This window comes from Colletotrichum orchidophilum (genome assembly GCF_001831195.1).
Source record: "Colletotrichum orchidophilum strain IMI 309357 chromosome Unknown Scaffold_85.1, whole genome shotgun sequence".
Classification (NCBI taxonomy): Eukaryota; Fungi; Ascomycota; class Sordariomycetes; order Glomerellales; family Glomerellaceae; genus Colletotrichum; species Colletotrichum orchidophilum.
Genome location: NW_019173041.1, coordinates 1,866 through 25,098, shown reverse-complemented (window position 1 = coordinate 25,098; position 23,233 = coordinate 1,866). Strand labels below are relative to the sequence as shown.

Genomic DNA, 23,233 nt, shown 5'->3' with positions numbered 1-23,233 from the left:
CAAGATGCGATGAGAAATGGCACCCTTCAATGTCGCTCAGTGGGCGGGCTAGCGGGCTGACAGACGGGCTTCGCGGGCGCTGACCAGGCAGGGGACGGGGATTGTCTATTTAGACTTTAACTTTGGTCTTGCAGAATTCGTTGGTTCTCACCCGTAACCATGAGATCTGTATGACGCCGTTATGCGTTCTGTGAAAAGGGACTCAACCCTGCATGCTTTCACTTCTCTCCGTTGGAGAAGCCGCATTCGCCTCTTGCTCGACTCAATCAATGCAGTAGGTAGTGATGAAATAGAATCATGTCGCCTCGTGTCGCGTGAGATGGAGCCGTACTTCCTGGCCAGTTCGACTCATGAAAAGTACCTGGTATCGCCTTTTGTTAGTCGTGTCCTTGTCTTCCATTGGCCGCAATCGTCGTTGGACCTATGCAGGCAAAGTTGGATAGTTTTGTTCAAGCAGCTAGCACCATTCCGGCTGTTTTCGAGAAGTTTCCGTGACCAAAGCTTGATCGTTGTTGTTACTCTGTGCGAGAATGTTAGATGATGATGGCATATATGAACCCCTGACCATGGACTCCTCGTGCGTCGTGCCCTCTGCCCAACTTGACCGGCCCGGTGTTGACCGTTGCGCTTTGATGTTCAGGCGATGGTCTCCACCTTTGCCTCTTTTTGGACCAAGGTTCTTCTAGAGTGGCTTCTGGAGCTGCTTCAATAGTTCCGTCTCCCATTCTCGTACTGTACCAATGCAAGTTGGAAATTTGTTTTTCCCCTCTTCCTTATCGTGTCCCGTTCGTCATCAGGTCGGTCTGTCGTCGCTGCGACGATGATCTTAGGATGAGCATAGAGTGGAATCGGTACTTATGCGCTGTGACCTCGACAAGTCTTCTAGATGAGCAGAGTACCTTGTTAGCCAGTCGGTTCTGGTGTGAATGATGAATCGATGATTTCCCGTACTAGCAGATTGGAAGCAATGCGACTGGCCGATAAGGCAACGCCCCCTCCCCTCTCCCTTCCCCTCAGCCCTTTTTGTGAGTCTGGCCTCCACTCGGCCGCCGGCCAAGCTGGAACCGATACCGGTGTCGGCAGTTTCCCGTCGCTTGGTTCACCGAAGCATTGCCCGCCGTTGCCCGCTGCTCCCGCTGCCGGTGCCGCAGGCCTTTGCTCCAGGCTCAGGCTGAGCCTCGATGTCCTCGGCTTGCGGATAAGATGCAAGATAAGAGAATCTGCATCGGTTGTGCATCGGCTGCTTCTCTTGGCTTAGCGTGCTGAAGAATGCGGGATGCACGAGCTGCATTTCCGGCGCGTTGGGGCACGAATCTCTTGGTATCTCATCAAGGTGTCCGCCGCTTGTCTAGAGAATAAGTAGGGGAGAGTCGCAGCATCTGCGCACAATGTCAGCCGCTTGCTCCTTCGAGAAATCCGACCTCATTCATTGCGTCAGTTCGGATGGGCCATTTGCCGTGCGATAATTGATGCAGCCACTCAGAGTCAACGGTCCGCTGTCTACCGTCCTTCTCGCCCAAGTAGACCCTCGCAAGCGTGGAAGGGAATTCATGTCGGCCGAAATGCAGACTAATCGCTGTCCAATCTTGGCTCGTTGATTGAGGGGTTCTCCCCGCGCGATGAGAACCAGGCATGCCTCGCGAGAGGCGACCAAAGTCAATTATCCGTCGTTGAGTTACAGACTTGACCCAATTGCGCGTGGCAAATAGCTCTTGTCACCTATCTTGTGTCTGAACTTTCGAGACGAGCATGGGATGGGGAGGGGTCGCGAGATGGAGTTTTGAAAAATGCCGTATACAATGCTGAGCCGTTTCCCGCTGTCCTTTTCTCGACATCTGATCGTCTGAACTTTCACTCCCTCCCTTAAGTCCTTGGAGATTCGCCAACAAACACGTCGGTGCTTGGGTGCACAGCTAGCCTCGGGTTGTCTCATCTGCTTCGTCCCTTGACTCGCGCTTGCAGTCTACCATATCGACTTTCGGAAAACGGATTCATCAATCGGGTGGATTTTCCACAAACACTGCTTTCGGAGTAAGAACGAGCTTGATAGAAAGCGGTTGCAACCCGAGTAAGCACCAACATGTCGGATACGTCGTCGGCCGATACACTGGGCCCTCCGTCCATGTCGTCCCAGTCCGAGACTACGGCGTTGCTACCGAAGCCCCCGGCGGCGAAGTCGGAGGAATACTACGTAGTCCGGAAATGGCTGGCTGAGATTCTGCTCCTGGCCAAAGCCGCTGTTCCGGTCATCCTGGCGTACACGCTGCAAAACAGCCTGCAAACCATCAGCGTCCTCATCGTTGGCCGACTGAGCCCCGAAGCACTCGCCACCGCTGCGTTCAGCTACATGTTCGCCATGGCGACAGCATGGCTCATTGCCTTGGGCGGCACGACGGCGCTCGATACGCTGGCATCGAGTAGTTTCACGGGATCATCGAACAAGCATGACTTGGGCATACTTCTGCAGAGAGGTATCATTGTTTTGTCGGCATTTTATGCCGTGGTGGCATTGCTTTGGTGGTTCTCTGAACCGGTGTTCCGGGCGCTGGGCCAAGAAGAGTTTATCTGCGTGCAAAGCTCGGCGTTTCTGCGATGCCTGATCCCGGGCGGGTTGGGGTACGTGTGGTTCGAGGCCATGAAGAAGTACTTGCAGGCGCAAGGTAAGTCAAGGGTGATGAGTGCCAACTCCAGAAAGTACAAGAATGAGAGAAGATAGATGACGGCACTGACGTGGCTGTGATAGCAATTTATCGCCCGGGCACATACGTGCTGCTGATAACATCCCCGATGAACGCCGGACTCAACTATCTGTTTATCCACACTTTCAAACTAGGCTTGTATGGTGCTCCCCTGGCCACAGGTATCTCGTACTGGGTATCGTTTCTCCTTCTGGTGGCCTATGCCGTCTTTATTCGCGGCAAGGAATGCTGGGGCGGCCTGGAGCTTCGGAAAGCTATCAGAAACATTGGACCCTTTTCTAAGCTCGCGCTTCTAGGAGTCGTTCACGTTGGCACAGAATGGTGGGCCTTTGAGATCGTAGCACTGGCTGCCGGGAGACTTGGCACTATCCCGTTGGCCGCCCAGTCTGTCATCATGACTGCGGACCAAATCATCAATACCATTCCCTTCGGTCTCGGGGTAGCAGCGTCGGCAAGATTGGGAAACTTGCTGGGAGCGCAGCGGCCTCGGGACGCAGCGATAGCAGCACACTCGGCAGCAATACTGTCCGTCATTCTCGGTGGCGTGGTCCTTGTTGTGCTCATGGCGACAAAGGACGTCTTTGGCAAAATCTTCAACGATGACGAGCGAGTGGTCCGGCTCGTAGGGGAGGTGATGCCGTATGTCGCCCTCTTCCAGATAGCAGACGGTCTCAATGGATCGTGCGGCGGTGCCCTTCGAGGCATGGGCCGTCAGTGGGTCGGGGCTGTGGTGAACCTCGTCAGCTACTACGGCGGGGCCCTACCCGCCGGCATCTACCTCGCCTTTCATGGCTGGGGTCTCGCCGGCTTGTGGATTGGACAATGTGTCGCCTTGTATCTGGTCGGGGCGTTGGAATGGGTGATTGTTGGGTTTAGTAAGTGGGAGAAGGAGTGTCAACGAGCCCTCGACCGACTAGATGACAGCAGCGACGGCGAGGCTGAATCAGAAGGCACGACCTCTGGTGTGGTCTAAAAAGATCGGAAGTCGGGCGGAGCCGAGTCTCGAGGTTGCAGCTCCGGAATGCGGCAGCAAGGGTGAAAATCAGGAGACCGAGTTGTAGAAGAGCCGTGGTGGAGTCTCGCGAGTCTGCAGCCAGCCACTGGTAGAACGTGGGAGAGATGGCTTGTCCATGATCAAGGGCAATTGTTTGATTAGTCAGTATCTTCTTTCCTTCCTTGATTAAATGATCAACATAGCATATCCGTATGGGACCTGAAAATGTAGTAGCCGCAGCCTCATCTGTTGTGAGCACCTGCCTCACATTCACCTCATCTCTGCACTCCCCTCTGTATTCGTAACTTCATACTGCCTACCTCATGGCTTATGCATGAGGAAGCGGGTAACCCCAACTGCTATTCTTTCCAAAAAGAGTAAGGCGTCACACCCAGAGCGGGGTGCTCTTAATGACACGTTAACAGAAATGCGCTCTGGCCGCACCAGCTTCAGTTAGTATCTTATCGATGGCTATACCAACTTGTTAGGTACGGGCGGGACGGTTGTGCCACCCTAAAAACCCCGCCAACAAAACCCCACTGTCGTCACGAAGCTCCCCAGACATTGGAGGAGACAGCCGATGATGGCATTATACGGACAAATAAGGAATTGAATGGTACACGGTTCATTGGAATATGATCTGAGCCTGAATAAATAAACCACCTTTGATCTTCTTTTCTTCGTCGGCTTTTTGGTTTCCCATATCAGACCAGAAGGTTACCCAGTACTAAACATACACTCTAACTTGGCTCCATTCACCCGCACGTCACGAAGGCGATCTTGAACGATACCTTACATCTGATTACTATGGCCCCCATCGGAGTAGCTATTGTTGGCGGAGGCATATTTGCCAAGGAGGAGCACTTGGTAAGACAACCAGCCGACAGCGCCAGCCGCGGAAGCCGCGGTCCTCCCTCTTGGTCACTGACGGAACAGATAGCCTGCTGTGGAAGCTAGCGACAACCTCACCCTTAAGGCCATCTTCTCGCGCTCCCTCAAGTCTGCCCAGGACACGGCCAAGCTCGTCACAAAGTCAGCCTCGCCTGACTTGTACTCTGACGACTCGGGCGAGGGCAAGTCATTCAAGGACCTCCTGGCCCGTGATGACATCCAGGCACTTATCTTGGCCCTGCCCATCCTCAACCAACCCGACTATATTAAGCAGGCCCTTGCCGCTGGAAAGCACGTCTTAGCTGAGAAGCCTATCGCCGCCGATGTTGCTCGTGCACAGGAGCTCATTGAATATTACAAGAAGGCGTCTGCCGAAAGGGGCGTGACTTTTGCTATAGCAGAAAACTATCGTTTCCAACCCCGCTACACTTCGGCAAGAGACGAAGTGCGGAAGCTAGGCAAGGTCATCGGCTTCAACGTGAGGGTCTTCTTCTTCGTGAAGCTGGGCGGCAAGTACATTGAGACCGCGTGGCGTAAGAAGCCTGACTACCAGGGTGGATTCCTCCTCGACGGTGGCGTCCACTTCGCCGCCGCTCTTCGCCTGCTGCTCGGCAAGGACGCGGCGCCGGCCTCGGTTGCCGCCTTCTCTGACTTGACCCGGGAACACTTGCCGCCCATTGACACCATTAACGCCGTCGTCAAGACCAAGCAGGGGGCCACCGGCTCCTTCGCCGTCAGTGTTGGCTCAACCCTCAACGCCTTCGACTTCCACGTGGCGGGCGAGAAGGGCAGTGTGACCCTGTCGAGTCACAACCTCACCGTCAAGCCCTTTGATGGCGAGGCAACAACAACTCAATTTGACCAGACGAGTGGTGTGAAAGAGGAGGTGAAGGCCTGGGCTGAAGGTTTAGTCGCCGGGAAACCTAATCCCCTGCAGTCACCTGAGGAGGCGCTGGCGGACTTGGAGTTCCTCGAGAAGATCTTCAAGAGTGGCGAGCAGGATGGCGCAATCCAGAAGCTGTATTTGCAGCAGTAACTTGTAAGGAATTCTTCAGAGATAAGCTCCATGGGCACAAGTGGGTGGGTGATAGAGTTCAATTTAGAGCTTGTTTTCCCTGCCATCCGCCACCAGAAGTCGCCGTAGACCCCTCCGCATTTCGTCCTTCATTCCGGATGCGGTTGGACGACCGGTAGATCTCTCGACAAACACGTGGGTAAACTCCCCGACTGCTCTCACCTCGTCCACTCCCTTCTCAAACAAGGCAATTTCGTATGTTACACTCGACTTACCCAACTTGTTCACCCGTAGCGCTAATTGAGCGACTGCGGGGTACGAGATGGATGCAAAGTAGTCGCTGTGCGAGTGTACCACAAGGCCGTGCTGCTCAGAACCCAAGGGAGTTAGACCGCAGTGCTCGATCAGGTAGGCGTTGACTACCGAGTCGTATCTGCAGCATTTAGTTGGACGCCGCGCGGAACTTCGCTGGATTGAGAGAAGCATACAGGAAGTTGTAGACGCTATTGTTCATGTGCTGGTACATATCATTGTCGGCCCTAAGAAACCTTGTCAATCTCTGCCCAAGCAGCAAAAGCGCAAAGGGGGGAAGCGAAAGGTGGTGATGATAGTGATGAGAACATGATGGCTACTGATATGCTGTGAAGGCGCTCTCGCCCCTTATTGACCGGCCGGGGCGGACTGCGGGCATGAGAGGTTGGCGAGGGACAGGAGACCGTCCGGTTGCAGCACGGACAAGCCCCCCTTGAAGCTTTGCGAGGACTGAGCTCGGTCCCTCCGTTTCGAGGTCGATCGCAGGAAGGACGAGGAGTAAAAGCGGAAGCCGCAATGGCAGCTTGTGAAAACTACGACGGGATGGAGGTAAACTCACCATCGCGTCCGGTAGTCCAGGATGTAGCCGTAATCCTCCCTTCGACGCTGCCTTAACTGGTTAAAGCCTGCCATGGTGGTTCTCTTGCGAGATGATAGAGAGAAAGATCGGAGCACGTCGTAGGCGGGAATGCCGAAGGTACTGGCCCTGGCCCTGGTCGCATGGAATTGGACTCTGGAGACACAAGAGAAGAACACAAGAGGTATGCTCAGTCAAACGTCAGTAGTAATGTGCGGTGCCTTTCGGCACTTTTCTCTATTGAGTTCTGGCCCAGCTCGTTACTTCGAACCTTCCTTTGATGAAGAAGCTCTGGTGACTTTTCACATTTAAATAGTTGCGGAGAAATCGTCGAGATTCTGAAGGGGGATTGCCACAATCAGACTGTAGGTGAGTAGATGGTCTGGCTGGGCCGAGGCAGAATGGCATGTTGCCGCGAGGGTAATAGGAGCCAATCGCCAGTGTCGTCAGACGTGTTTGGTCCAGAGCCGGAACACCTGTAAGACAGGGGTGCTTGTTAGCCGGAATAAGGTGGCACGTGTGGCGGGTCCTGTCGTCCAGCTCCAGCTGGGCTTACATAAACAATGAGCCTACCTACCGTGTTACTGAATACTCCATTGGCCAATCACATCGTTGTAGATCCACCTTTCCTCTGAGCCAGCCTGCTACAATCGACTTCAGCAGAGTTCTGCCACGTCTGACCGCTCATAATTTGTGACTCTTTTCGAGATACATATCAGCACCGTACCTGCAGAGTTTGCTAGTGTTTGATATTCAGGTTTACCGAGGCATGCAGCGAGCGATTTCTCAAGAACTTCCTACTTACGGCTAGTCAAAGTTTTACGGAGTTCCACAATACGCAACCGCTACTTACACCATCGCGCACCCCGCCTGTCAACTTACCTATCCGTTCAATCCTGGCTACCCTTTGGCGTACAGTTTGGTCTTTGGCACGGCTGCCATTCCGACGGGAATATCTCATGCCTGCCATGGCTTCCGATCAAACGGCACAAACGTCACCAGCGGCCCCGCTGTCAGCTGCAACTCACGCCGCTGGAGCCGCCGAGCTGCCGGATGTCCAGCCATTTGGAGCTTCCGATAAGTTGTCTGAAGTCTTGACGACACCCACTGGCGACATGTGGCCCCGGCCGTACTTCTTCGAGGACGGTCTTCGCAGAGTTGCCCCTTATCACTTTACCTATCATACCTGGGCCAAGGAACGCTGGCGCGGCCGGAAGCTAATCGAGATCTTTGAGGATGAATTCAGGGACCGTACCCTAGAGTATTACCGGAATGCCATGGTAACTGGAGCCATTGTTGTCAACGGAAAGGCAGTCGGCCCGGATCATGTGGTCAAGAATGGAGACCTTGTGAATCACACAATTCATCGCCATGAGCCACCTGTTACGGGCGAGCCAATTCGTGTTATTCACGAAGATGATGAGATGATCGTCGTCAACAAGCCATCCGGTGTACCGGTACATCCTGCTGGCAGATATAAGTATAACACACTTATCGAGATCATGAAGGCTGAGCGAGGCGAGCATTTCCTGCCATATCCATGCCATCGCCTGGACCGCCTTACCAGTGGAATCCTTTTCATCGGCAAGACGCCGCAGGCTGCGGTGAAACTCACTGCTCAAATCAGAGCCCACACGGTTCGTAAGGAATACCTGGCGCGCGTTGCTGGGAAGTTTCCTGATGGCGAAGTTGTCTGCGATCAACCTATCCTCCAAATATCCCCACGGCTAGGGCTTAACCGTGTGCGCGCCAACGGGAAATCGGCCCGCACCGTCTTCAAACGCCTGGCCTATTATCCACCGGACAGCCTGGATGACTCGGAGGCAGCGCAGCCCAAGACTCCGGAACGACTTGCGGACGAGGAACGCCGGCCTTGGATCAAGAAAGAAGGCTACTCGATTGTTCGCTGCCTGCCTCTGACGGGCAGGACGCATCAGATCCGCGTGCATCTGCAGTTTGTTGGGCACCCAATTGAAAATGATCCTTTGTATGCGAACCAGCGAGTTTGGGGAATTAACCTGGGCTGCAACGACTCGGATGCAGTTGAGAATACGGACGAAGATATCATGTCGCGCCTGGAAAGGATGGGCAAACAAGACATCGCCGACGCTGTGGCCTATCACGACGAATTGGTGGACATGTACCAGAAGAGGAGGGCCGAAAAGCTGTCGGGAGAGCTTTGCGACATCTGCGACACGCCGCTATACACGGACCCCGGCGAGCACGAGCTGTCGCTCTGGCTTCACAGCCTTCGATACGAAGACGCCGGAGGGGCTTGGAGCTACACCAGTCCGATGCCCGCGTGGGCCCTTCCTCCGGACGGCGTGAACGGGCCAACGGAGGTCGGGGGACTGGAGGAACTGGTGGGGGCAGTCCCAGACACAGACACTAAAATTGCCTGAGATATTCACGGCGGAAGCAAAGATACGATTACGCACCTTAGCACGGTCCAAGGCGGTTCGATTGATTAACTCCACTGATCCAGTTCTCTGTTGAACTTGGGACGATGTGATACCCCAGATTGAGGCATTTACGACGTTTTCTTCGCCACAACAGATACTGATAGAAAGCTCTGCTTGGGCTGCACTGCTGCTGCATTGTACAGGGGCAGAGTCAAACAATGCTCAGTATCAATTATTTTCCAGAGACATAGAGACATACAAGGTTCCAGACGCACGATGATGTACATGATGTCCATTGCGGGCAGTTGCACGGAATTTCCGTGCAAGTGACGGAATGGCCGCTGACAGTCCCGGCCTGAAGGATTCACACTTGTCCAGGGTCTCTGGGGTCTCTCCCGCAGCCGACACCATACTCAGACCACAAACCCGGAAATGCCAAGTCACTGGCCCTGCCGCCCCAACGGAGTGAGATCCGTACTGGCCGGGTGGACCAGTGATTGGTCGGGCTGCATGAAAAAGCGGTCATCATTATGCTACTAGCGCATGTATCGCCTGGATTTGGGTCAAGGAGGCGCTCAAATCTTCGAGGTACCTCAGCAGCTCCGGTACCTCGTGCTCAGAATCCGGAGGGATTTCCGCCCTTCCTACCGCCAGACCGCTCCCCTCCTCCTCTTCCTCCTCGGTCTCAGTCCTCACCCCCATTCCCCTCAGCTGGGCCGCCCTGCCCTAACACCCTAACGTCCTAACCAGCTGGAGCCTAGAGGCTCGAGGCTGGAGGATGAGGGTGCCCGGCGCATGCCAGGCACAGCGCCGGGTCTTGCAGCAGGGTCTGCTGCAGGCCCTGTTTTTCCTCTGGGGATGGCGGCCTCATTGGTCTGGCATATATCCCCCGAAGGAATTGACAGAAGGAAACGAAACATACAACGGCCGACTTTCTGAGTCAGAATTGACAAAACAGAGATCCGAACTGGACATTGCGCCGACGAGACGGCATTCTTCAGGGGTTCATCACCCCCGGACCGGCATTGCTAAGCCCACCCCGAAATAACTCATAAAATCGCTGATTCCGGATGCCCTCTTTGTTGACGTTCTCGACGCCTTTCGCCGTGTCCGACACCCTCGTCAACCAGAACCGAACGCCTATGACATAACTTTTTAGCGATTACGACCCATGAACAACATGCGTGCAGCTTCGGGAGGCCGGCACGAAACGCCTTATACGACCAGCCTGCTGGAATTCACGATGCCGAGCGATGAAGCTGGGGAAGAATGAGAAGCAAATGCGGCAGGGAGATGAAGGAACAACGAGGGAGGACGAGACTTAATTGACAGCTGGAAACATTCACTGACAGTAGGTAGTAGAGTGAGACTTTTTGGGCCCGGGGAGATGAGAACCAACAGATTCCCTCAGACACATCAGCAGACTCTCGAAGGTGGAGGGAGCCCCCGAAACGCCACAATCCCGCCAGCTTGGAAACCCTGTGAATGTCGCATCCAGCTGGGCGACAGATATGCTTCGTTTTTCCTCCTCGCCTCCCCCGACGCGATGGCTAGTCACCGCGATGGGTGTGCTCGGACATGACCCTTGGACGATGAGAGGCTAAATTCGAACGCCCGAGGCAACGCAGAACCCAGACAAAAGCAAGCCATGGAACTTCCAGAAGCCCGCCACGCATGTCAGAGAGAATGTCGGCGCATTGCTATTCAGTATCCGTGCACCTCTCAGTTCTCACACCGCACCCGAGTCCCCTACACTCTACGCACTGGAGCAGAGACAAGCCGCAAACCAGGAGAAGAAAAGACAAAAAAAAAAACCGAAACAACGGACGAGAGGCAACATCAACACACGTGCGAAATTCGGCTCAGCTCGTGTTGACAGCGACGATCTGAGGTTCGCTGACCAGGCAGCCAAGGACAGGCATTCGGTCGATTGAGCATACTGTGCATACCCATCTGGCGGAGCTCTTCACGCCGCGCCTCGAGCGAGTGTTTCTGCGAATCCGCTGACCGCGCTGAATCAATGTTGGCTCGGTCAGAAGGGCGTGCCGCGAAGCTGAAAAGTGAGACACGATGCCGACATAAGACTCGGCAGAGCAGGGAGAAAATACCCAATCTTTGGTTCCTCCGCGGCCACGCTTACTCGACTAACGTTCAATGGCAAGAGACTGCGAGTTGCAGACAGACGACCAGGGGTGCCGTACGCACAAGCCGTCATGAGCCTGCATTCTGAAAGGCGGAAAAAAGCCATCGGGGGAAAAGATTGACAACGGCAGTTCAGTAGCGGTATCCTGTGGGATTGGGCAACCGGAACCAGGTCCGATGATTGGAACGACATTGAACGCCATTCAGTCGCACATGGAGGGCGCGCGCTCCTGCCCAATTCTATTTCCAAGCCAGCCGTTCGAAAGCGGTGAATAGAGAAGAATTTCTCAATTTCGCGTGGCCTGCCCACGACGGAATCCGAGGATGCCGTTCAAGTGGGCATTTATCCAACGGAACGATTGGAGGTCAAATCGAGGCCCTTGGGTGACGAGGCTGGGCGAGCCGTCGCGAAATCTAGGCCAGGCATAGTTTGGATCCGATCGTCGGACGTGCTAGCTGGAAAGACCGTCTTGGCCGTTGATGAATTGTCATCGCGGCGTGGCTCACCGAAAGCCAGAATGTCGCCAGAGCGAGCGCCAGAGCGAGTGAAGTTCCTGGCAATAGCACCGGCACTGGGGCACAGGGCGGCTGGTATTCAATGTTTCTGGTCGGCAGGCCAGAAGGTCCTCTTGTTCGTCAGGCCCGAACGCGCCATTCGAAACCGCCGCCGCCGTCACGTAGGGTTTCCGCACCGGAATACTCCATTTGGCAAACGGTTCTTACTACTAGGAGACCCTCGACGTTCTATGACACCACTTCTCTCGCCCTTTGAGTGAGAAGGGCCGATGGCGGACTTTTTTTCTGGAATCTCCGTCCACCTGGTGCCAACCCCCCCCCCAAACTCATTTTTGTTGCTCCTCGTCGGTTCGAATGCGAGATAGAGAGAGATGGCTGGCTAGAGAGTAGAGCTACAAGGGCGAATGCCAACTTCTCCTCGTACTACGGTCTACCTACACAATCTCACTGCCCGCACACCACCCAAACCCCCCACCCCCCCATCCCCAATGTCGGCCGACGAGCCATGGCAGAAGACACCCTCTAAAAAGGGAAAAGCGTGTTACGGTTGGATGTGGTGGGGGGGACAAGGTACCGGTCGGGCTGGCCGCCGCCGGAGCAGCGACGTGGGAGCAGGTTTCCGTGCACTTGCATGGTGCTAGCAGATGGTTCACGGTAGTCGGTCACGTACCGACCGGGACAGTATTCCATTCTAATGAGTGAGAGAGGACCGCCAGAGACTGTGAGGTGCTCCCTGGTCGATAAGGTACCTTATTAGCAGACCACTTTTTTTGGTCCCCCTCTCCCTCGCTCCTGAGTGTTGACTACTGGCTGTTGCAGTCACTGATGGGCCGCGTATCGGCACCCACCAGGCTACGACAGATCTGTCTTTAGCGTAAAGTTTATTTTTCGCATGTGGATACGTGCCCCCTTCTGGTGTAAGGAATCCCCACCTTTTCCCACAGTTCACCTACCTCTGGGGCCCAGCTGCCCTCACGGGCCCTGGTCCTCACACTCACCTCACACTTCACCTTCGATCCTCGCTCACTTCCCGGTTAACTCATAATGGAACTCGACATGCCTCTCCTCATCTATTGCGCGCGCGCGCGTTTGTGTGTGTGTGTACGAAGTATTCGTATATGTGTGTGTGTGTGACATCCAGAGCCCATATATTCCCCCTATGAGTCTACGGATACACGCTACTCCAGCGGCCATTCACACCCACACATGCGTATGCGATGCTAACCATCCCTGAGCGCGCACTTCCCGCCCACGGCCGCACGTCTGCGCTCTGCTGGCCATTGGTGGTTTCCGGGCCCGATGTACACAGTACTCTGTACTCCTTAACTGCTTTCTAGTGATAATCCATATCCGTACTCAAAAGATGACAAGGCCTGGCGGCACGGCAAGAAAAACATCATTTCGTCATTGTATCGGAACCCCCCCCCGTCATCGGAGGGTGGCCGAATGGTTTCCCGGGCTGCTGGGGATGCGTTAGCAAATGCAGCGGTGCAGCAGTGCTGAGCCTCGACCAGATTTGAGGCTTATGGGTCTAGCTCTGCTCGCTCAGCCTGGCTCTTCGAGCTCTTCGCCCCTCATCTACCGTACGGTGTACACAATACGGATTTGAACGCGATGCGATGGGCATTGGAGATTACCTCACCTTTCTTGGTTTGCGCGTTCCATGGGCTGGCCACACAGGCCAGGGCTTGCCATGGGTGTGGCTATTCCGAACATCAGCCGGACGGGACTGTTGCCCTTCCTTTTGACGTTGATGCTTGTTTCCAGTGTACAGGCCTCGTCACCCGCCTTGCAAACCCCCCCCCCCCCCCGGGGTTCCGAGCCGTCAGGTCAACGCAATATGTAAGCCCAGACGGGATTATCTCTTCTTCAACGTGCCTGCCCACCTCATTCGCATTTATGGATAAGGCGGACAGGACAGGGCCATGGGAGGGTATACACTAGCAAGTCGACAGACTAGGTCAAGTGCGGGAGGAGGAGGAGGAGGTGGAGGAGAAGGAGTTTGATTTGGTTGTCATCTTCAACGGATCCGACAAGGCACCTGGGTACCTTTTCCTTTCCCGTAACCTTGCCTTGCCTTGCCTTGCTTTCCCTCGTTGCCTTTCGTCACCTCACCCAGCTAACCTTTTCCTAACTCTATGCTTGCCTTACCTTGGCCCCGTTTACCTTTCCCTACCTGCAGTGCGGATAAGGAATCCCACCCGGTAACCCGTTCGCTGAGATAGAAGTCGGACTCGAGCCAGCACAAAGCCACAGTCACAAAGCAGGAGGTTGCCCACCCACATTGACTGCTACTGCTTGAGGATCTCCCCCTGCAGATATAGTACTGTGGTAAAAGCACTTCTCCCATTCACCCTGCTCGCTTCAGACGACGACACAACGAGAACCAGAGTAAAGACAAACCCAAAACCTAGCCGAATGAGTCTTGGAGAGTGCTGTCCGGCGGGATACGGGCAAAATTCCTCGTTCGAATTCCGCGGCTGCTGGTTACAACTCGAGGTAACCTGAAGAACCTAAACTTGTTGCCTCCGCATCAAAACACGCAGTTCCTATTGTGAGGCACACATAGCAAAGCACCACAACTCGGGCATGCAAAAGTGGTGACCCATCCAGCACATTACCTAAGGTAAGGGCACCTCTGTTGCTCTTCTAAAGTCACCTCACACGAAGTTGGTCCCCACGCCCCCCCTGGTTTCACATCACGCCCCTGGGCCACTATCCACCCCTCCGCTCTCCACACCCCCCCCCCCCCCCCTCCTTCTTCACCACCGCCCCGTCGAGGCCGATGGGTGACTGGCCTCGAAAAGGTACATGTCTACATTGCTCAAGGGAATCTCGGTGCCTACAACACCCCCCGTCCCGTCTGTCTACCACGTACCTAGGTACTCCTTTGCTTGTTGCCTTGCCTCATCCGCTTCTTTCGTCGACTTCTTCTTCTTCTTCTTCCCCCATGTTCCCTGCAGCTGTCTTGTCCTCCTCTGATCAGACCCCTGCCGCTTCTCTCCATCCCCAGTCCATCCTTGCAAGATCTGTATGTTGTTCTCAAAGTGGGCTAGTAATTTGCGCCATGTCTGTGCCCAACATCGACTGTCATGTGCCAAGTTACGTCTCTTCACCGATACTTGACCCTTCTCTGTCCCAGAAGCACTCGGGACCGGGTGTACCTACGGCTCCTTGGATACTTTCTCTGTCTCTGACCTTCCATTTTGACCCTACACCCCTACCACCCACTCTACGGTACGGTCCCACGTCCTTACCTCAAGACTGGGCTGCTTTAGCCCGGATGCATGCATCCCTCAAACCCCTGCTCCAGACTTGCCTACTTTATGTACTGCTAGTTCTAATGCCATTTCTTGAGCTGGTAGGTATCGGCACAGTACGGTACGTACTCCGTCCTCCTCCTCCTCCTCCTCCTCCTCCTCCTCCTCCATCCACTCACACACTCCTGCCTGTCTTGTCTCTCTTCATCCTCAACCTTTACCAAAGTCACTGACCCTGCTCCTCCTCCTCCCCCCTAGATCCATGCGGCCCCGGTACGTACCTTCCTACTAAGGTACCCATTGCTCCCAGCTGCCCTGAAACTACTTTGCCGCCGGCATTGGGGGGCCCTGTTCTTGTGTCTGCTCTTGTCGTCAATAGATCTTATAACTCCAGATGCGCTGCCTCTCGATCCTCTTGTTTTGATCCCTGCTTTTGCAACACCAACAACAACTACAACTCGTCGCCCGATCGTGTCTCTCTTTCTCTCTTCCTCCTTCCAGTCTTCTATCTCAGAGCATGGCCCATACTGCCGTTGCCAACACACGAACCAGACCTGTCACCATTACCGTTGTTGCACACCACGACGACAAGTACGCCGCCGACAACATGACACGATCAGCTTCCGCAGAGCCTACAAAGCCTACCAAGCGCAAGGGTACGCATTATCAGCACCATTTCTGAGCCGTGTGACCAAGGCGGCAGCAGTTGTGTGGTTCTACCTTCTGCCGTCTTCGCCTCGATCGTCCCTCACCCCCCCCCCCCCCCCCCCCCCCCCCCTTCTTCCCTCAACACATATTCTCACCCCCCCCCGCGCCCTCCCACCTAACCCCCCCGCCCCCCCCCCCGCCCCCCCCCCCCGCCCGCCCGGGCGCCACCCCCCCGCCCCCCCCACCTGCGACGTGATCAGTGACGAACAATATGTTGACTCGGCCGCCTCCTTTAATAGGCACCAGAAGCGTCTCAACCTTGACGCCCTCCCAGCTGGCGCGCAAGCGTGCCAATGACAGAGAAGCCCAGCGCGCCATCAGAGCTAGAACGAAAGAGCACATTGAACGACTCGAGCGAGAGCTCGAGGAGCTTAAGAGCGAGCGCGGCCGAGATCAGAGCCAGACCGTCCAGGAGCTTTTGCGCAAGAACAAGGCACTTGAGGAAGAACTGTTCAAGCTCAGAGAGAGCATGGGCGTTCCCAATGGGCAGTCCTACCCGAATTCAGGTACGGCTGCTTCCATCGCCTCGACTTCTGCGCGGTTGCTTCTGGTTCGTGCTGACTCGGCTCCAGTGTACGACGACAACTTGAGCTCTATTAGCGGCGCAGTCCCAAGCCCCCGATCATCGCCGTTCCCTTCAAATGGTGACTACAATGTGATGCAAGAACTCGGCCCCTCTTACGTGCCCATGCCGGATGCGTCAGAGTCATGGGGCCCAGGCATTCCTGTTTCCGTGCCCTCAACCGTCTCAAGCCCGTCATCCTCCGCCAACACAGACGAGTACGGCGCAGGCTACATCCCAACGAGTGTTCCCGCGCCCATGATGGATGCACGAAGCATTCCGGCGAAGATGAGCGAGTATGACGATGTTGACTCTGGTGGGTTGTCCTCCCTCCGTGCAGTGGGTTGGGTTGCAACGCAATTCTGAGACGCTAACCACTCAGTTTCCAGACGCTGGATACCCTCACAACCACCACTCACTGGGTCACCAGCAGCAAGTGCCCATCTCTCACCATCATCAGCCGTATCTTCATCATCAGCAGTCGTGGAATTCGTATCCAACTCCGGTGTACTACCAACAACCGTCAGCTCACTGATCCGCCACCCTGGCACCACCCTTTGGGAGATCCCGACCCTCATCGTCCCGCCTACTTGTCGAATCGACCAGCTGTTAGTCGGCTGTATCCAGGACTGCCGTCGACTGTCTCAACTGAAGTGTCTCGACAACCTCCTCCGGCCTACTAGGGTCAACGTGAAGAATTTCCTCGAGTATCACCCGGCCTCACCCACGACAGAACCTCCACGGTGCCAGCTAGCCGACCTTGATCGAGCCGCTTCCACATCGGTCGCAAGTCCCGGCGCCAAGCATCCTATGGCTGAGCTTATCACCGCCCTCGTCAACAAGGCAGGTGTCACAAATGTCATCGAACGCTTAGCCGTCTTCGCCGTCACGCAAAGAGCCGTCGTCTGGCTTGTTCGCCCAACGCATGAGGCCTATCAAGCCATTATGCCCGAACTCACGCCGGAGCCTTGCCAGACAAGCATCCCGCATCCTCAGTGGGTCGATCTCATTCTGTGGGCACCTCTGCGCACCGCCATTATCGAACGGCAGGAGTTATACGCAAACGAAGAATTCCAAGGCGTATATTCGTCTAGTTTGAGACTGATCAATTGGCCGTGCCGACCGATTGACGCTTTGGTAGTTGACCCGCAATCTGGAGAGATGTGGATCAGCGACACGTTTACAGCACACGCAATGCGTATAGAAAACTGGCGCCTCAATGAGAACTTTGTTCGCCGTTACCCCGAACTTCGTGGCTGTGTTGCCGTTGAGGGTTCCTGAGACGGATACAACACTTGGCGCCAAATTCTTCGCCTACTTGTCAATACTTCACAACGTGGAGCTCTTAGTCTCCATTTTCCTTCAAGTCCTCCTTCTTTGTTACGAGACTTGAGTTTCATTCTAGCTGGAATGGGATGGGACCTCTCAAGGGTAAACACATCAAACAACATGCACACAGTCACATACACTTTACCTGATTGGGTCTGTTGTAGTAGATAAAACAGAAAGGGTTGGTTTTGTCATGGCATTTTGAATGCGGGCCAGGAGGCTGTGGTGGCTGGGTCTCTTTCTGTTCTTTTTCACGACTTTTTTTCTTGACCATTTTTTTAACCTGCGATACCGGTGCATCAGAAACAGGTTGGAGGACTTCTGCGGTCAAACCCAAATTATCACTGATTTTGTGTTTTTGTTTCATTTGGTGGGAAATTTGGAGAATGAAAGGCGCTTTACAAGGTTTAGGAGGGTTTCTTGTTTTTTTTCTCGCCTTGCTTTTCATCATTTGGGTACCAAACCATTGGGCGGTTTTTAGACTTTCTTGGGGAAACGGGGGATGATACACACACATTCTGGGATGGAATCAAAAGAATGTGATTATGGATTTTTTTTCATATTTAACCATAGTTATGCGGGTTGGAAAGGGGAAGTCTCATCCAGACTACGCGAGAAAGAAACCACAAAACAAGATCAACAGATTTCACACACGCACACCGGAGAGCAAAGTTTGCTATGGACTGACGATCCTACACCAAAATGTTTGATTAGAACATCATATGCACACACGAGTTCATGAGTCCAGTCGAGAGCGCGCGAGGATGGGACAGGGGTGTAGGGGAACGAGAGTGGGAGGGGGGAGAAAGAGAGAGAGATGAGGGTAGGTAGGTGACTTTGGTAGTTTGGGATGGAACTCTGTAGTCTGGAAAGGTGACGATGACAACCTACGAAGTGCCGATCAGCAACTTTCGAGTCGCGCCCGTTGACCCGTCACACGCAACCTTTCTAGTATACACGTACCATGAGCCGGCTATCACAGTGCCGCAATGAGCAAGAGGGAGGAAGACTCCGACCTCAGAGGGTAGATAGAGGGTCGGTCACTTCCGTCGCGTCGGATTGATCCGAGGATGGAACACCAAGTATACCAAGTATGTCAAGACCAATCTTGGAAAGAACGGCAGGACTCAAAAACTCTATATTGGCTACCCCTGCCTTCTCGCCTACTGACGGGTGTTTTGGGCCCTTTTTTGTGGCTGGACGAAAGAGGAGAAGAGATGGGATCATTGGGGAGCTGGGGAGCTGGGGAGCTGGGGGAGGAACCTCAGACAAACACCCACCACCCCCCATCACGCATCATGGCGTACTCCGTACTGTAGCTCCTTCACACAAGTCATGAGACCAATCCAGCCGAAGGGGGGTTAAGGTCTCTTCGTAGATATTAGACAGAGAGGGTCAAAGGGGTAAGGAAGAAAAAAAAGGAACACAACCCTCTTCCCTGTCCCAGTCTGCAAAGTCCAAGACTAGCTGCTTGCTATGCAGTATACAAATGTGCAGCACCCCTCAAGAGATATCGACAGAAAGTGTCTTTTTGTTATAAAAAGGGGGGATTCAGGACACGGTCCAATCATGGAAGCCGACTCAACCGTCTTGGACTTTTCTCTCTCCATATCTCTCCATCTCTCTCTCTCTCTCTCTCTTTCCCTCTTTCGCTTTCGGTCGTTGTTGCTGTCTGGCCGATAGGATCCTTTCCGTCTCCTCTGACCTGAGAAACCAAAGCAGCTGCTCAGCCGAGCCGGGCCGGCGCTGTCTCGCCGTGCTGATATCAAAAGGGCCCATGCCATTGACTTGACGAGGCTTAATTGGGGGACGGCACCACTAGCCAGCCTACCATGTCAGCTCGGCCAGGGACAAGAGGGGATAAGACTGGACGACAAGGCAAGTTGTGTCCGGACATGGGCCCCAGACAAGGGGAGGCGCCCTTGCCGCATGGATAGACGCACAAACCGCGCGAGTGCCCGCTCTGCCCACTGCCTAGCTTTGGTGGTGTAATTCAATCTATCGCTTCCTAATATTTCTGCCTTCAATCTCTCTGTTGCAGAGGCAATCTCTCTCGCTCTCCTGATCTGAGCAGAAAAAAAAAAAAAAGGGTGGGTAGACTCGGTAGAGTGAGTGGAGGAAGGTGCGTATCCACCCACACTCACACACCGGTGAACTCTCCGTCAATCCTCGATCTGGGCGAACGAAGCAAGGCCAAGCCTGAATGGGCGTATCGAATGAACTGGGAAGAGAAGGTCGCAGTATCGTCAATGTTGCTTGGACCCTCTCTCTTCATCCGGTATGGCTAAAAGTGGCCGACCGGGGTCTTTGTATCCGTACAAGCGACTGTCGTGTCCCATGCAATCAATGCTGTATGAAAGACGACGAGCGGGAAGGGGGATACAAAAAAAAAAAAAAAAAAAAACTTGAAGGAAAACGTTGACAAGCCGAGCCGGCCATTATTGCATCCATCATTCTCTGCTGCAATCAATACATTATTACCTAGTTCCACCGATTTTCTGAAGTGAACAGCCAGTCCTGGTCCCTGATCGCTGTTCGTGGCATGTATCAAAAATGACAGAGGCCCAGAGCCTCATAGCTCAACCGTCTCGTCGAGGAAAGGATCTTCTAAGCGCATATTACTATCTTAAGCGATGTGATAAATTAGCCGATGGGAGAATAAGCGACAGGAATGCCCCCGACTTGGCAGACCATTAAAACGGCCAACCACATGCTCATGCTGTTGATCTGAAGGTACGATGGAGACGGGGGAAGGGTATCGGCCTGGTCGGCCACACTAGCAACATTCTTATTCTAATTTGAGAGCAACATGGGACCATCTAATGATCCAAGGGCGGCGGACGGCCGTAGGATAAACCGAAGACCTGGAAAGCAGCGATATTGCGCCAGGTCGTGTCGTGCCTCTTCAACGCCGATCTGAACATGGAGTCATGGACCATCCCACTGACGCCCCATCTCCTCCCTTGCTCCTCAACACACCATGTACTCTTCCTTTCCCCTTCCCTGGTGGGGTGCAAGAAGATGAAAGTGAGTATGTTTTGGGTTCGGTGCTTAGTGGAGGAATGGCATGGATATGCTGTGACGTGGAGTGGGTTCACCTGCAAGATGTCAACTCCACTTGGAGTCTAGGAAGAGTTTAGCCTCGCTCTCCTCTCTCTCTCTCGCACCGCGTCCGGCCCCTCCGTATCTCTGGGCGTGCTCCAGCGCTTCATTTGTTGAATATGTTGCAACTTGCAGACGGTGGATTGTCCTGGGAGATGGTCGACACGAGGTGGAGCACTGGGTAATCATTTGATTCAAGGTGGAAGGGCGACAAATCGACCGCCCGCAGTCAGGGCCCTATCTTCAATCGCTTTGCGCCTACTATGTATTTTCCCACGGGGTATGAGCCACAACCACTTCCATCATTATTGTCTGACCAGCATTGCATACTATGAACGTGCGTGCGAGCTGGGCCAGATGCATGAAGTGTTCGCGTGTTCCCGGCGGAGGCATTCAGTAATTACCATACTATGTAGGCATACAGAGGAGGGGCGATGGCAGATTAGTCAACGTGGCGGGCCCATTGAGGGAGGAGCCAGACCCAAGTACCAGTTCGTCGGAGGTCTCAAGTGTTGGTTCTGGGTCTCGTACCGCTGTGCAGAGGTCTGGATTCTGAGGAGCAAGATAAATAGATCAAGTGAAATCTTGGCGATGTTTATGGACTGCAGCCCACCTCCACAACACATTTTACCTAGAGCGATCGTTTGGCCGGTCGCCGTCTTGGCCGATTGTGTCTCTCAGCGGGTGTGGACGGCTAAAGAATAGCGTCACTTGTGAAGTCGACATTTGATGTCTGGAAGGTCTTACATTTCAACTCGACTAGGTCTCGCCAACCAGCTAGGCGCATACCACAATCACTCCAGTAGCTTCCGCTTCGCCCAAGCCGACATGGTCTTATGGGTCGACGTGTAATACATCTGCCCCCTCTTTCGCGTATGCAAGCTGCTGTCTCCGCAAGAGACGAGGTGCATCAGACGATCGAAAACCTGATGACAGGAAGTGCTTTAGAGTTTGGGGCCTTCCAAGGCAAGCTCCTGAGAATACGTAAGTGATGTAAACAAGCGCGCCAAGGATAGATTAACGGGCAGTGAGCCATCAGCGATCAGAGAGGAGTCGCGGAGTCGCGGAGTCGCTGTGACTGAGTGGCAGGGGCTGGGCTGGGAGATGGACGAGATACGTACCGAATCCCAGGGAACATCGTCCTGAATCGAGGCTTGGCTTGCGGGTTTCGCCCGCTCAGCAGGGTTACCTCCATTTATACTGCTGCTGGAACTGTTTCTGGTGTCTGACATCGCAGACGACAGGTGAGAGACCGCCCTCAAGTGCAGGTGGCTAAACCCCAGCTTCGGGCAAGTGTTTTGGCGGCCGCCAAGCAGGCGCGTGGGCATGGCATTGTGTATGAACTTCGTTCACTACGTAGCACGCAGTATGAACGCGTGCCACGGCACTCCATGAAGAGCAGTGAAGACCCGGCTGGGTCAGGTCCGACATAACCTATCAGGCTGGCCATTTTCGACCCGGGGATGTACCGATGCAGCAGAGCTCAACGGCACCAGGACGCCCCGTGGGCTCGGGACGAGTGGGCGGCGCTGATGCTGGCGGACCATTCGACCGCTTGCATACGAGCAGGACTGGGTTTCATTTCGCCATCTTGTTTGGTCTTTCATTTGACAGTTGATAAACTTGGGCTCTTTTTCTCCTCATCCCGTTCCAGGGCCCCTGAAGGTGACGAGGAAGAGGACTTGAAAATACTGCCGGAGGATTGGTGCGTCGCCCACTCCATCCCGCAACAGGATAGGGACGAAATGCAATGCTGATTACCGGGGAATGGGTTGAGCTGACCCGTGAACAATGGTCCAAGGTTGTCATAGGCGTTGCATTATACCCTTTTGGCGATGGTCGATGCGGCAGGGTACCTTAGATTATGGAGTCTCTGTATCCGTACTCATAGTATAGGCCAGAATGGGTACGGACACCAAAGCAAGGTATTCGTCGGGCAGATTGTCTGAGGTGAGTGAACTTTTGAAGTGAGGGCGGCCGCACATCTCCAGGTGAGCTTTTCCCTTTTGGAGCGGTGGGTTGAATTCCCCCCTGCCCAAGAACTAGAACCTGCATGCTCCCAACAAGAGGTGAATTCTCGCGGAAACACAATGTATGGAGTAAGGTATCCGTACCAACAGTTGTCTTTGGTCAATTTTTGACTCTGGTGAAGCGTAGCGCTTTCTAGCTATGAACCTAGAGATGAGCGCCCGAGCGTTGAGCAGGGCCAAGGGCAACCGGCCACACCAGATGGCAGAGGACACCGGAGCTGATGCTATCGTCCCTGCGCCTTACGCCTGTGCCTATTGGTGTGCTGTGCTCTTCACTTTGATGCGCGATGCCTGGGTCGAGGGTCGCTGGGTGGATGATGACGCGAGATTCAACCAGCGAGGAATTCAGTGCAGCGTTCTTGCTACCCCGCCGGCCGGGGCTGGGGTTTGAGCTGGAGCTGGTGGGAGCTGGTGGGAGCTGGTAGCTGGGAGCTGGGAGCTGGGTCATGAGGGGTTTGGGGGGTTGGCCAGTGGCCGTTCTCGAGTGCAGCCAGGGCCCGGCACCAGGGTTTGGACGGGGATTGAAGCGCCATGGAGTCTTTCAGCATCCGGCGTTTTGGCGATGATGTAAAAGCGCCGGATTTCACTGCCCCGAAAAGCAGGGAGCCAAATCCTGGACCGGAAAGTGCCGAGCAACTGCCAGTGGTCGAAGATCAGTGTTCCACACACACCACTCAGCTTTGGGGGATTGGGT

At 54.4% G+C, this 23,233-nt stretch overlaps 6 protein-coding genes across 6 annotated transcripts; 4 read left to right on the top strand and 2 right to left on the bottom strand.

The window, feature by feature from the left end:
* Window positions 1–2,080: 2,080 nt before the first annotated feature.
* Window positions 2,081–3,672, top strand: CORC01_09394 (MATE efflux family protein; the record flags this gene model as incomplete). The annotated part of the gene is made up of 2 exons (XM_022621023.1): window positions 2,081–2,660; window positions 2,744–3,672. 2 exons carry the CDS (start codon window positions 2,081–2,083, stop codon window positions 3,670–3,672), a joined length of 1,509 nt encoding a protein of 502 aa, XP_022472411.1.
* Window positions 3,673–4,500: 828 nt separating this feature from the next.
* Window positions 4,501–5,620, top strand: CORC01_09393 (oxidoreductase; the record flags this gene model as incomplete). Its single annotated transcript, XM_022621022.1, has 2 exons — window positions 4,501–4,560; window positions 4,634–5,620. The coding sequence occupies 2 exons, from the start codon at window positions 4,501–4,503 to the stop codon at window positions 5,618–5,620; spliced, it is 1,047 nt and encodes a 348-aa protein (XP_022472410.1).
* A 63-nt stretch (window positions 5,621–5,683) lies between these two features.
* CORC01_09392 (thioesterase superfamily protein) lies at window positions 5,684–6,544 on the bottom strand (the record flags this gene model as incomplete). Its single annotated transcript, XM_022621021.1, has 3 exons — window positions 5,684–6,032; window positions 6,088–6,138; window positions 6,471–6,544. The coding sequence occupies 3 exons, from the start codon at window positions 6,542–6,544 to the stop codon at window positions 5,684–5,686; spliced, it is 474 nt and encodes a 157-aa protein (XP_022472409.1).
* Window positions 6,545–7,447: 903 nt separating this feature from the next.
* Window positions 7,448–8,890, top strand: CORC01_09391 (RluA family pseudouridine synthase; the record flags this gene model as incomplete). The annotated part of the gene is made up of 1 exon (XM_022621020.1): window positions 7,448–8,890. One exon carries the CDS (start codon window positions 7,448–7,450, stop codon window positions 8,888–8,890), a length of 1,443 nt encoding a protein of 480 aa, XP_022472408.1.
* A 6,435-nt stretch (window positions 8,891–15,325) lies between these two features.
* Window positions 15,326–17,359, top strand: CORC01_09390 (uncharacterized protein; the record flags this gene model as incomplete). The annotated part of the gene is made up of 3 exons (XM_022621019.1): window positions 15,326–15,464; window positions 15,756–16,394; window positions 16,461–17,359. The coding sequence occupies 3 exons, from the start codon at window positions 15,326–15,328 to the stop codon at window positions 17,357–17,359; spliced, it is 1,677 nt and encodes a 558-aa protein (XP_022472407.1).
* A 5,325-nt stretch (window positions 17,360–22,684) lies between these two features.
* On the bottom strand, window positions 22,685–22,987 carry CORC01_09389 (uncharacterized protein; the record flags this gene model as incomplete). The annotated part of the gene is made up of 1 exon (XM_022621018.1): window positions 22,685–22,987. The coding sequence occupies one exon, from the start codon at window positions 22,985–22,987 to the stop codon at window positions 22,685–22,687; it is 303 nt and encodes a 100-aa protein (XP_022472406.1).
* Between the last annotated feature and the right edge of the window lie 246 nt (window positions 22,988–23,233).